Source organism: Pan paniscus, chromosome 1 (assembly GCF_029289425.2).
Source record: "Pan paniscus chromosome 1, NHGRI_mPanPan1-v2.0_pri, whole genome shotgun sequence".
Taxonomy (NCBI): Eukaryota; Metazoa; Chordata; class Mammalia; order Primates; family Hominidae; genus Pan; species Pan paniscus.
In genome coordinates, this window is record NC_073249.2 from 198,843,530 (window position 1) to 198,856,670 (window position 13,141).

General features: G+C 40.6%; 1 protein-coding gene across 5 annotated transcripts in view; it reads left to right on the forward strand.

The window, feature by feature from the left end:
- Nucleotides 1–13,141, forward strand: part of EYA3 (EYA transcriptional coactivator and phosphatase 3) — a 119,216-nt gene that overhangs the window by 79,603 nt on the left and 26,472 nt on the right. For all 5 annotated transcript variants that reach the window (XM_003828080.6, XM_024929234.4, XM_055096108.2 and 2 more), the window contains 3 exons: nt 5,529–5,612; nt 9,883–9,972; nt 12,559–12,617. In XM_003828080.6, coding sequence (XP_003828128.1) covers nt 5,529–5,612; nt 9,883–9,972; nt 12,559–12,617 — 233 coding nt within the window. The remainder of the gene's footprint in view (nt 1–5,528; nt 5,613–9,882; nt 9,973–12,558; nt 12,618–13,141) is intronic.

Here is a 13,141-nt window from a genome sequence, read left to right on the forward strand (position 1 = left end):
ACATAAAATTTACCATTTTAGCCATTTTTAAGTGTACAATTTAGTGTCATTATACATTCTCAATATTGTCTAACCATCACCACTGTATATTTCTAGAACTTTTTCATGATTCCAAATGAAAACTCTGTACCCATTAAGCAGTAACTCCCCATTCTCCCCTTCTTCTAACCTCTGGTAACCTCTATTCTACTTTCTGTCTTTGACTTCTTATTCTAGATGTCTCATATAAGTGGAATCACAGAAAATGTATCCTTTTGTGCCAGACTTATTTACCATAATGGTTTTTGTTGTTGTTGTTGTTGTTGTTGTTGTTTTGAGATGGAGTCTCAGGCTGGAGTGCAGTGGCACGATCTCGGCTTACCGTGACCTCTGCCTCCCGGGTTCAAGTGATTCTCCTGCCTCAGCCTCCAGAGTAGCTGGGATTATAGGTGCACACCACCATGCCTGGCTAATTTTTGTATTTTTAGTAGAGACAGGGTTTCAACATGTTGGTCAGTCTGTTCTTAAACTCCTGACCTCGTGATCCGCCTGCCTCGGCCTCCCATAGTGCTGGGATTACAGACGTGAGCCACCATGCCCTGCCTACCATAATGTTTTTAAGGTTCATCCATGTTGTAGCACATACCAGAATTTCATTCCTTTTTATGTCTGAATATTTTATTATATGTATATACCACATTTTGTTTATCCATTCATCTGTTGATGGACACTTGGGGTTTGTCACCTTTGTGCTATTGTGAGTAATGCTGCTTTGACCATTGGTGTACAATTATCTATCTGAGTTCATCTTATCAATTCTTTTTGGTATATATGTAGGAGTGGAATTGCTGGATGCTATTGTAATTCTGTGCTCCACTTTTTGAGAAACCACCAAACTATTTTCCATTGTGGCTGCACGGTTTTATACTCTTACCAGCGATACATAAAGGTTCCAGTTTGTTCACATCCTCGCCAACACTTGTTATTTCCCATTTTTTTGATAATAGCTATTCTAATGGATGTGAAGTGGTATCTTATTGTGGCTTTGATTTGCATTTCCCTAGTGCAGTGGCACAATCTCGGCTCATTGCAACCTCTGCCTCCCAGGTTCAAGCAATTCTTGTGCCTCAGCCTCCTGAGTAGCTGGGATTACAGGCACATGCCACCACGCCTGGTTAATTTTTGTATTTTTAGTAGAGATGGGGTTTCACCATGTTGGCCAGGCTGGTCTTGAACTGCTGACCTCAGGTGATCCACCCACCTCAGCCTCCCAAAGTGCTGGGATTACAAGCATGAGAACCTTTGCCCACTTTTAAACTGGGTTGTTTGGTTTTTCATTGTTGAGTTGTAGGAGTTCTTTGTATATTCTATATTAATATTCTAGAATATTCTAGATTATTAATCCCTTATATTAATCAGATATATAATCTTCAAATATTTTCTCCCATTCTTTAGGTCGTCTTTTCACTCTCTCAATTTTTGTGCTTTGAAGCACAAAAATTTTTAATGTTTAGGAAGTCTGATTTCTATTATTGCTGTGCTTTTGGTCTAATACTTGTTGTTTCTTTTTGTTTTGTTTTGTTTTGTTTTGTTTTCTTGGTGTAATACTTAATACCTGGTTATGAAGATTTTTATGTATTTTTTCTGAGATTTTCATCGTTTAGCTCTTAAATTTAGGCTGTTCTCCATTTTGAGTTAGTTTTGTATATGGTGTAAGATAATGGTCTAACTTTATTATTTTGCATATGGATATCCAGTTTTCCCAGCACTATTTGTTGAAAAGACGTTCCTTATTGAATGGTTTTGGCATCCTATTAAAAATTAACTTATGATGTTGGCTGTAGGTTAAATACTAAAAGAAGGTAAAAAACTAAACTAAAAAAAGAAAAAGAAAAATTGATCATATTTGTAAGGCTTTATTTCTAGACTCTCGGTTTATTTCATTCGTCTCTATGTCTGTCCTTATGCTAGTACCACACTGTTTTGGTTACTGTAAGTTTTGAAATCAGGAAGTGTGAATCCTTCAACTTTGTTCTATTTCAAGACAGTTTTGGCTATTTGGGGTTCCTTGAGATTCATAAGAATTTTAGAATGCAATTTTCTATTTTTTAAAAAAACTACTATTGGATTTTGATAGGGATTGCGTTGAATTTGTAGGTTGGTTTGGGTAGTATTGTCTTCTTTACAATATTAAGTCTTCTAATCCATGAACATGGATGTCTTTCCATTTATTTAGCTATGCCTACTTGGTTAAATTTATTCCTAAGTATTTTCTTTTTGATGCTATCACAAAAGGTTTTTAAATTTCCTTTTCAAATTATTCATTGCAAGTATATAGAAATACAGCTGATTGGCCGGGCGCAGTGGCTCAGTCTGTAATCTCAGCACTTTGGGAGGCTGAGGTGGGCAGATCACAAGGTCAGGAGTTCAAGACCGGCCTGACCAACATGGTGAAACCCCGTCTCTACTAAAAATACAAAAATTAGATGGGCATGGTGGCAGGCGCCTGTAACCCCAGCTACTCGGGAGGCTAAGGCAAGAGAACTGCTTCAACCTGGGAGGCGGAGGTTGGTGAGCCGAGATCGTACCACTGCACTCCAGCCTGGGTGACAGAGCAAGACTGTCTCGGAAAAACAAAAAGAAAGAAAGAAAGAAAGAAATACAGCTGATATCTGAATTTATTTATTAGCTTTAACAATTTTCTCTGGGTTATTTAAGGTTTTCTACATATAAGATCACATCGGCCAGGGACAGTGGCTCACGCCTGTAATCCCAGCACTTTGTGGGCGGATCACCTGAGGTCAGGAATTTGAGACCAGCCTGGTCAATGTGGCAAAACCCTGTCTGTACTGAAAGTACAAAAATAAAAAAAAATTAGCCGGACCTGGTGGTGCACACCTGTAATCCCAGCTACTTGGGAGGCTGAGGCAGGAGAATCGCTTGAACCTAGGAGGTGGAGGTTGCAGTGAGCCCAGATTGCACCACTACACTTCAGCCTGGGTGACAGAGCGACACTCTTTCTCAAAAAAAAAAAAAAAAAAAAAGATTATGTCATCTGCAAACAGATAATTTTGCTTCTTCCTTTCCAAATTGGATGTCTTTTTCCCCTTTCTTGCCAAATCTCTCTGGCTAGAACTTCCAGTACTATGTTGAATAGAAGTGGCAAAAACAGACATCCTTGTCTCAGGAGTAAAACTTTCAGTCTTTCACCACTAGGTGTGATACTAGTTATGGATTTATTTTTATTTTTATTTATTTTTTGGAGATGGAGTCATGCTCTGTCACCCAGTCTGGAGTGCAGTGGCATGATCTCAGCTCACTGCAACCTCCGCCTCCCAGGTTCAAGCGATTCTCCTGCCTCGGACTCCTGAGTAGCTGGGATTACAGGCACGTGCCACCACACCTGGTTAATTTTTTGTATTTTTAGTAGAGATGGGGTTTCACCATGTTAGCGAGGATGGTCTCGATCTCCTGACCTTGTGATCCACCTGCTTCAGTCTCTCAAAGTGCTGGGATTGCAGGCGTGAGCCACCGCGCCCGGCTAGTTATGGATTTTTTATATATGGCCTTTATCATATTGATAACATTCCCTTCTATCCCTCATTTATTGAAAAAATAATAAACTAGGAATAGAAAGGGTGTCGAATGTTGTCAAATGCATTTTCTGCATCAGTTGAGATTATCATGTAGCTTTTCCCCCCTCTGTTCTATTAATGTGATGCATTACTTTGCATAATTTTTTTTTCCAATAAGCCTTTTGCACTCCTAATTAATTTTTTAATGTTGAATGAACCATCCTTACATCCTTATGTTCTGGGAACTAATGTCACTTGGTTATGATGTTTAATTCTTTTTTCTTTTTTTGAGACAGAACCTCTCTCTGTTGCCCACACTGGAGTGCAGTGGCACAATCTCAGCTCACTGCAACCTCTGCCTCCTGGGTTCAAGTGATTCTCCTGCCTCAGCCTCCCAAGTAGCTGGGACTACAAGTGTGCACCACCACACCCAGCTAATTTTTGTATTTTTAGTAGAGACGAGGTTTCACCAGGTTGGCCAGGCTGGTCTCGAACTCCTGACCTCAGGTGATCCTCCTGCCTTGGCCTCACAAAGTGCTGGAATTATAGGCATGAGCCACCATGCCCGGCCATGATGTTTAATTCTTTTAATATGCTGCTGAATTTGGTTTACCTCTATTTTGTTTAGTTTTATAGATGTGTGGTTTTTTGGGGTTTTTTTGTTTTTTGGGTTTTTTTTGAGACAGGTTCTCACTTCGTTGCCCAGACTGGAGTGCAGTGGTGTGGTCCCTGCACACTGCATCCTTGACTTCCCACGCCCAAGTGATCCTCCCGCCTCAGCCTCCCAAGTAGCTGGGACTACCGGCATGCACCACCGGAACTGGGTAATTTTTGTGTTTTTTTGTAGAGACGGTGTTTTGCCATGTTGTCCAGGCTGGTCTCAAACTCCTGGGCTCAAGCGATCTGCCTGCTTCAGGCTCTCACAGTGCTAGGTTTACAGGTGTGAGCCACTGTGCCTGGCCTGTTGAGTATTTTTATATTGATTTTCACAAGAGATGTTGGTCTGTAGTTTTCTTACAGTGCCTTAGTCTGACTTTGGTATCAGGATAATGCCTCATTGCATTAGTCAGGAAGTATTCCCTCCTCTTCCATTTTTTGTAAGAGTTTAAGGAGGATTCGTGTTAATTCTGTAAATGTTTGGAAGAACTCACCATTAAAACCATCTTGTCTTGGGCTTTTCTTTGTTGGGATGTTTTTAATTATGCATTCAATCTCCTTACTCTAGTTATAGCTCTTACCGGATTTTGTATTCCTTCTTGAGACAGTTTTGGTACTTTATGCTATGTATTTCTAGGAAGTTGACCATTTCACCTGGGTTATCCAATCTCTTGGTATACAACTGTGCATAGTATTCTCTTGTAATCCTTATTTCTATAAAACTGGTAGTGATGTCCCCACTTTCATTTCTGATTTTAGTCATTTGAATCTTCTTTTTTTTCCCTTAGTCAATTTAGCCAAAGGTTGTGAATTTTATAGATATTTTCAAAGAACCGACTTTTTGTTTCATTGATTTTTCTCTGTTGTTTTTGTAGTCTCTCTTTTATTTATCTCTGCTCTAGCCATTGTTATTTCCTTCCTACTGCTAGCTTTATGTTTATTTTGCTGTTTTTCTAGTTTCTTAAGATATGCAATTAGGTCATAGATTTGGGATCATTTGTCTTTTTTAATGTATGTATAAAATACATATATATATGTAAAATGTAATACATATATATAAAATAAGCTATAATTTTTCCTCTTAGCACTGCTTTCACTGTATTCCACAAATTTAATGTTTTATTTCTGTTTTCATTCACCTCAAGGTATATTCTGATTTCACTTATGATTTCTTCTTTGACGCATTGGTTGTTTAGGATTGTATTGTTTAATTCCTACATATTTGTGAATTTCCCAGTTCTCTTTCTGTTATTGATTTCTGGTTTCATTCCATTGTAATTGGAAAATATACTCATTTTTTATATTTTCTTTCCTCAGCGAGTATTTCTGTGGGACTTGGATGAAACCATCATCATCTTCCACTCACTTCTTACTGGATCCTATGCCCAGAAATATGGAAAGGTAATTTGAGTCTTCTTTGTTGTAACTGTCCCTCTTCTGACTATATAGTCAGTCCCTCTTCTGACACATAACAAATTATTTCTCTGCTACCCCTGTTGGCTGGCTTTTCACTTTCCATGTAAAACTTCAACAAATGGCTTGCAAATGGCTTGTATTAGGCAGGCTACATGGTCAGGCAGAATTGATGGTAAAGTGGTAAAGTTAGAAACTACTAGAACCAATGCTGAAAGCTGAAGTTGTAGGAGAATGGCATTTTGTAAAGATTAAAGTATAGAAATGAGGCTCAAAATAGAGCAGAGTCTCAAGATTATATTAATAAATTCCAGAGGCTGATGTCTTATTCCTTAACACACTTTTAACAGCCCAAATTGAGCATTTTATTTAGCCAAATATATGCCAGATATATATAAGTAAAATATATAGATAAAATATCTTTCTAAAATAGATTACATCCCTTTTTAAACTACACCAAGCAAAACTTGTTATATCTTCAGTGTACATATCAGTTTTAACAGAAGGATGGGCTGTTTTGAGACCATTAGGCTGTGTATTTCTATTCTAAATTACCTCCAAGCTCATGTTTTTCAGTTTATATGAATAAATTTTATACAAATATCTGCACCCCAGCCAGGTGCAGTGGCGTGCACCTGTAGTCTCAACTACTCAGGAAGCTGAGGTGGGAAGATTGCTTGAGCCTAGGGGTTCGAATCCAGCTTGGGCAACTTAGCGAGACCCCATCTCTAAAAATAAAAATATTTGCCTCCTTTACCTGTCCTGTTACTTCCAGTTATTTCATATTGTTACTAATGTTTTTGTTAGGAGGTGTGGGTTTTTTTGTTTGTTTGTTTTTTGTTTTTTGTTTTGAGAGAGAGTCTTGCTCTTGTCACCCAGGCTGGAGTACAGTAGCATGATCTCTGCTCACTGCAACCTCTGCCTCTCGGGTTCAAATGATTCTCCTCCCTCAGCATCCCAAGTAGCTAGGATTACAGGTGCCCGTTACCATGCCTGGCTAATTTTGTTGTTGTTGTTGTTGTTGTTGTTTTTTGAGACGGAGTCTCGCTGTGTCACCTGGGCTGGAGTGCAATGGCGTGATCTCGGCTCACTGCAAGCTATGCCTCCTGGGTCCACGCCATTCTCCTGCCTCAGCCTCCCCAGTAGCTAGGACTACAGGTGCCTGCCACCACGCCCAGCTAATTTTTTTTTTTTTTTTTTTTGTATTTTTAGTAGAGACAGGGTTTCACCGTGTTAGCCAGGATGGTCTTGATCTCCTGACCTCGTGATCCGCCCACCTCGGCCTCCCAAAGTGCTGGGATTACAAGCGTGAGCCACTGCGCCCAGCCCTAATTTTTGTACTTTTAGTAGAGACAGGGTTTTACCATGTTGGCAAGGCTGGACTCGAACTCCAGCCTCAAGTGATCCGCCTGCCTCGGTCTTCCAAAGTGCTGGGATTACAGGTGTGAGCCACTGTGCTTGGCCAGGAGGTTTTTTTTTTTTTTTCTCCTGAGATAATATCTCGCTCTGTCATGCAGGCTGGAGTACAGTGGCGCAAACACAGCTCACTGCAGCTTCGATCTCTTGAGCTAAAGCAATCCTCCTGCCTCAGTCCTCCAGGTATCTGGGACTACAGGCACATGCCACCATACCCGGCTAATTTTGTTTTATTTTTGTAGAGATGGGATCTCACCATGTTGCCCAGTCTCGTCTTGAAATCTGAGGCTCAAGTGATTCTCCTGCCTCAGTCTCCCAAAGTGCTGTGATTATAGGCATGAGCTTCTATACCCAGCCTCTGTTACTATTTTCTACAGGCTTTTAGTGTCTAGTCTGGCATGCTGACATAAGCTATATAACTAAACTGATTATAAAAATATATAAAATTAAAAAAAATTATATATATATTTATAAAATAAGACCAGGCATGGTGGCTCTCATCTGTAATCCCAAAATGTGTATAAAAATTTTATATATTGGCCAGGCGTGGTGGCTCACGCCTGTAATCCCAGCACTTTGGGAGGCCAAGGCGGGTGGATCACCTGAGGCCAGGAATTCGAGACCAGCCTGGCCAACAGGGTGAAACCCCATCTCTACTAAAAATACAAAAATTGCCGGGTGCGGTGGCTCACACCTGTAATCCCAGCACTTTGGGAGGCCGAGGAGGGCAGATCAGCTGAGGTCAGGAGTTCGAGACCAGCCTGACCAACATGGAGAAACCCCGTCTCTACTAAAAATACAAAATTAGCTGGGCGTGGTGGCACATGCCTATAATTCCAGCTACTAGGGAGGATGAGGTAGGAGAATCACTTGAACCTGGTAGGCGGAGGTTGCGGTGAGCTGAGATCGCACCATTGCACTCCAGCCTGGGCAACAAGAGCGAAATTCCGTCCCAAAAAAATAAATAAAATAAAATAAAAATTCAAAAATTAGCCAGGCATGGTGGCACATGCCTGTAATCCCAGCTACTAGGGAGGCTGAGGCAGGAGGATCACTTGAACCTGGGAGGTGGAGGTTGCAGTGAGCCGAGATCGCACCGCAGCACTCCAGCCTGGGTGACAGAGTGAGACTCTTTTTTTTTTTTTTTTTTTTTGAGACAGAGTCTCGCTCTGTCACCCAGGCTGGGGTGCCATGGTGCGATCTCTGCTCACTGCAAGCTCCACCTCCCAGGTTCACGCCATTCTCCTGCCTCAGTCCCCTGAGTGGCTGGGACTACAGGTGCCCGTCACCACGCCCAGCTAATTTTTAGTAGAGATGGGGATTCACCATGTTAGCCAGGATGGTCTTGATCCCCTGACCTCATGATCCACCTGCCTTGGCCTCCCAAAGTGCTGGGATTACAGGCGTGAGCCACTGCGCCTGGCAAAAAAAAATTTTATATATTTACATATACACATAATATTATTTCATGAAAAACATTTTTTTACATTATAAACAAACACTAAGCTTCATGGTGAAATTTTTGGCTTTGACATTTAAGTTCACCTTTGAGCTGAAGAAGATATAATGGGAAGAGCACAGGACTGGGAGTCAGAAGACCTGAATGTGAAAATACAATGTATATATCTTGTATCATATATATTATTATATAAAATATATATTAAAATAATGTAATAAGTATATTCATATAATATGTGAATATATTTACATAGTGATATAGTTTATATAAATTATATATTACTGTGTATATATAATGTATATATCTTATATAAATATATACAGTGATATAGATATGTGTATAAATACACAAACACACGTACACACTTTGTGACAGAGTCTCACTCTGTCACGCAGGCTGGAGTGCAGTGGTGCAGTCTCAGCTTACTGCAACCTCTGTTTCCTGGGTTCAAGTGATTCTCCCACCTCAGCCTTCCAAGTACCTGGGACTGCAGGTGTGCACCACCATGCCCAGCTATTTCTGTGTTTACTTTTGTAGAGACATGGTTTCACCATGTTGCCCAGGCTAGTCTCAAACTCCTGGGCTCGAGCAGTCCACCTGCCTTGGACTCCCAAAGTGCTAGGATTACAGGCGTGAGCCACTGTACCCGGCCAAATTTTATTTTTTGTGGAGACGGGGGTCTTGCTTTGTTGCCCCAGCTAGTCTAGAATTCCTAGCCTTAAGCAATCTTCCCGCCTCAGCCTCCCAAAGTGCTGAGATGACAGGTGTGAGCTAGCTACCTTGCCTGGTCAGCATTGTATCTTTTTAAAAACATATTTTCTGGCCAGGTGCGGTGGCTCACACCTGTAATCCCAGCACTTTGGGAGGCCGACGGGGGTGGATCACAAGGTTAGGAGATCAAGACCATCCTGGCTAACATAGTGAAACCCCGTCTCTACTAAAAATACAAAAAATTAGCCAGGCGTGGTGGCGGATGCCTGTAGTCCCAGCTACTCGGGAGGCTGAGGCAGGAGAATGGCATGAACCTGGGAGGCAGAACTTGCAGTGAGCCGAGATTGCACCACTGCACTCCAGCCTGGGCGACAGAGTGAGACTCCGTCTCAAAAAAAAAGAAAAAAAAAATCATATTTTCTGTCCTCATTTATCTTTATGAAACTACTAATTTCTAGAAACTAAAGTCCTGAAATTTTTAACTGTCCATATCTTCTCTATTTTACAATCCTGGATTCTCATAACTGTGAATGAAATTGCATCAATGATAGTTTGAAGCACAGTTGGGAGCTCGTGTGTTTTGGCTTTGACCTAAAATAATTTTGAAATTTGAAGATTAGAACCAGGACTGTGACTACCAAGTCAAGCTGATTTTTTCTTATTGTCTTCTAGGACCCAACAGTAGTGATTGGCTCAGGTTTAACAATGGAAGAAATGATTTTTGAAGTGGCTGATACTCATCTATTTTTCAATGACTTAGAGGTAAGCATTTTAAATTGTTTCTGTGCTTCAGTGAGACACTTTATTCAATAACTATTTAGAGCTTTTGCTTATTATATTTAGAAGATATGTGTTTAGATAGGGTGGATATGGAGAGGCCAGCTGGCCACTAAGGCATACATACATAGTCTTAGAGAAATAGTACTTGTGGTTGGGTCACCACAGTTTTGGTTCTGACATTCAATTTTATTGGCTCAAAAATTTTATTTTTGTTAGTTTATTTGGAGGTGATCTAGCACTAGGGGAAAGGCCAACCCATCAGGCAAAACACTGACATATAAACCAATATTCTAACTTAATAATCTATATTAAATAATATATATAAAGTGAGTTTGATTATTTGTACTCTCAATTATATTTTGACTTTTCTTCCATTTTACATTCTTAAAGGATAGTCTCCTGATTTGTCAAATCTATAAATGGTTACTCTAACCCATCATATTTTATACATATTTGTTGTTCATATGTAGGTTAACCTTGATATTCAGAATAATTTTATAGTTAGGTGCCAGAAAAACCAGGAAACACTAAGAGCTTCATGGTGAAATTTTTTGGCTTTGACATTTGAGTTCACCTTTAAGGTGAACATGGTGTAGCAGAAGGAGCACAGGACAGGGAGTCAGAAGACCAGAATGTGAATCTCACATAGGGAAAGTTATGTTCCCATTCTGGGCCTCAGTTATGCAGTCATCCTACACAGGAAACTACCAACACTGATTACCATCTATGGAGAGGGATGAGTTGCCAGGACACAAAGGTGGGAGGGAGCACACTTTTCACTTCATGTCCTTTGAATTTTGAGCTGTGTAGTACATGTTTTACCTAGTTTTAAAAATAGTGAAAATTTTAAAGTAAAGTAATATAGGATTTTATAGGCTGGGCGTGGTGGCTCATGCCTGTAATCCCAAAACTTTGGGAGGCCGAGGCGGGCAGATCACTTGAGGTCAGGAGTTCGAGACCAGCCTGAGCACCATGGTGAAACCCCGTCTCTACCAAAAATACAAAAATTAGCCGGGCATGGTGGCGCACACCTGTAATCCCAGCTACTCAGGAGGCTGAGGCAGGAGAATTGTTGAACCCAGAAGGGGAAGGTTGCAGTGAGCAAAGATTGCACTACTGCACTCCAGCCTGGGCAGCAGAGAGAGACTCTGTCTTTAAAATAAAAAATAAAAAGATAGTATTTTATAAACACAAAGTAATCATTTTTTTAATCTTTTTTTTTTTTTTTTAAGTAATAGAGATGGGGTTTCACTGTATTGACCAGGCTGGTCTCAAACTCCTGAGCTCAAGTGATCCTCCCACCTTGGCCTCCCAAAGTACTGGGATTACCGGTGTGAGCACTGCACCCAGCCAACACAAAGTAATCCCATCTCTTTTAAAATAAACGTCTGTTCTACTCAACAGACAATTCTTCAATAAATTAATAGTGCCCCGAGCTCCAGTACTTTTGTCTAAACTCCATAATGCTTTAATCTTCCCTCAACTTCATATGTTGATAAATTAGGACATCATAGTTTTTATTCAGCAAACATTTATTGAAAACCTACTACATGCCAATAATTATTGCCAATTGTATTTGTAATGATTTTCTAGACATAGTCCTCACTCAGGAACTGAAAGTTCTGTGAAGAATTTGACCTGAATGTGTTCCTGCCCCCCAGGTCAGTGCTTCTCAACTTTAGGGGGCATAAGAATCACCTGGGGAGCTTCTTAAAAGTGGAGATTCTAGGACTTCACTCTCAGAAATTCTGATTCAAGTAGGTCTGGGATGGACCCAAGAATATGCATTTTTAAAAAACTTCCCCAGAGGATTCTGATGCAGGTACCCTAAGTGGTATCAGAGGAGTACATCCATCAGTTAGGTAGTGGGCGGCATTTTATGTCAGTAGTAGCATGGGCTTGGTGGAAAGAACCTTGGATTAGAAGCGGGGGAAAAAAAGAAGCAGAAAACCTGGGTTATTTCTAGTCTCTTTCTGCCACTCACTAATTGTATGACTTTGAGAAAATCATTTCACCTCACTTTTAAAACATGAGGAGATTGACTTAGATGACCTCTTCTAACTCCTGACTTTGAAGTTAGAAATTTCAGTCATTCTCGGTTTTGATACCACACTCTACCAGCATCTGTTTTGTCTATAAAAATTTATTGGGCACAACCTACGTAAGGATACTGGACTAGATCAGAGAGATGCAAAGGAGATGTGAGATGTGGCTCCTGCCCCAAGAGACCTGCATTGTAATAGGACTTACAGTCTGGTGTAGGACATAAGAACATTTGAAGTGTAAGGGAGCTTGTGCTTATTCCCATGAGCTGTTGGAGAAATGAAATATTGAGATAGGAGTAGAAATAAGGGATGGGATAGTTACAGAACTCATGAAGACTGGGATGTGAATCAGGTCTTAAGAGGAATTGGACAGCAAGGGGTGTGAGAGTGATCACCCACACAAAAGAGATTCCATAAGGCATTTCATTATCCTGCCACTGTATATGGTCTTTTTATAGTATGTCATGATGGTAATATCACTTCTACTCCCTGGACTGAAGTAGTATGTTTTGTCTTTTAACAGGAGTGTGACCAGGTACATGTGGAAGATGTGGCTTCTGATGACAATGGCCAAGACTTGAGGTGATAAACGTAATGATTCTTGAACACCAGTACACCTGTTATGTGCAAGATCTGTCTGTCTAGGTTTGGAGGAAAACAAAGATAAATAGAATATATCTCTGAAAGAGCTCACAACCTGTTAGAGGACATAGAAACAAACATAGTTAACCATGTTGTACAGTGTGAGAAGGTGACAATAGAAAATGCTGTGGAGCACGAGAAGAAAGAATTCTGTTGGGGATAGGGAGTGGGTAGTGCCAACACTGGAGAGGTTTCTCAGTGGAGTAGCATTAAAGCAGAACATTAAAGAATGGGTAGCAAGCCAGGCACAGTGGCTCACACCTGTAATTGCAGCATCTTAGAAGCGCGAGGCAGGAGGATCACTTGAGTCTTGGAGTTCAAGACCAGCCTGGACAACACAGGGAGATCCCATCTCTGTAAGGTAGTCTTCCACATTTTATTATAGTGAAAGTTAAACCAAGGAGATCTCAGTGGCAAAATGCTTGCTCAGGCTCCTCATTCCTCTTTGTTCTGGCCCAGTAGCC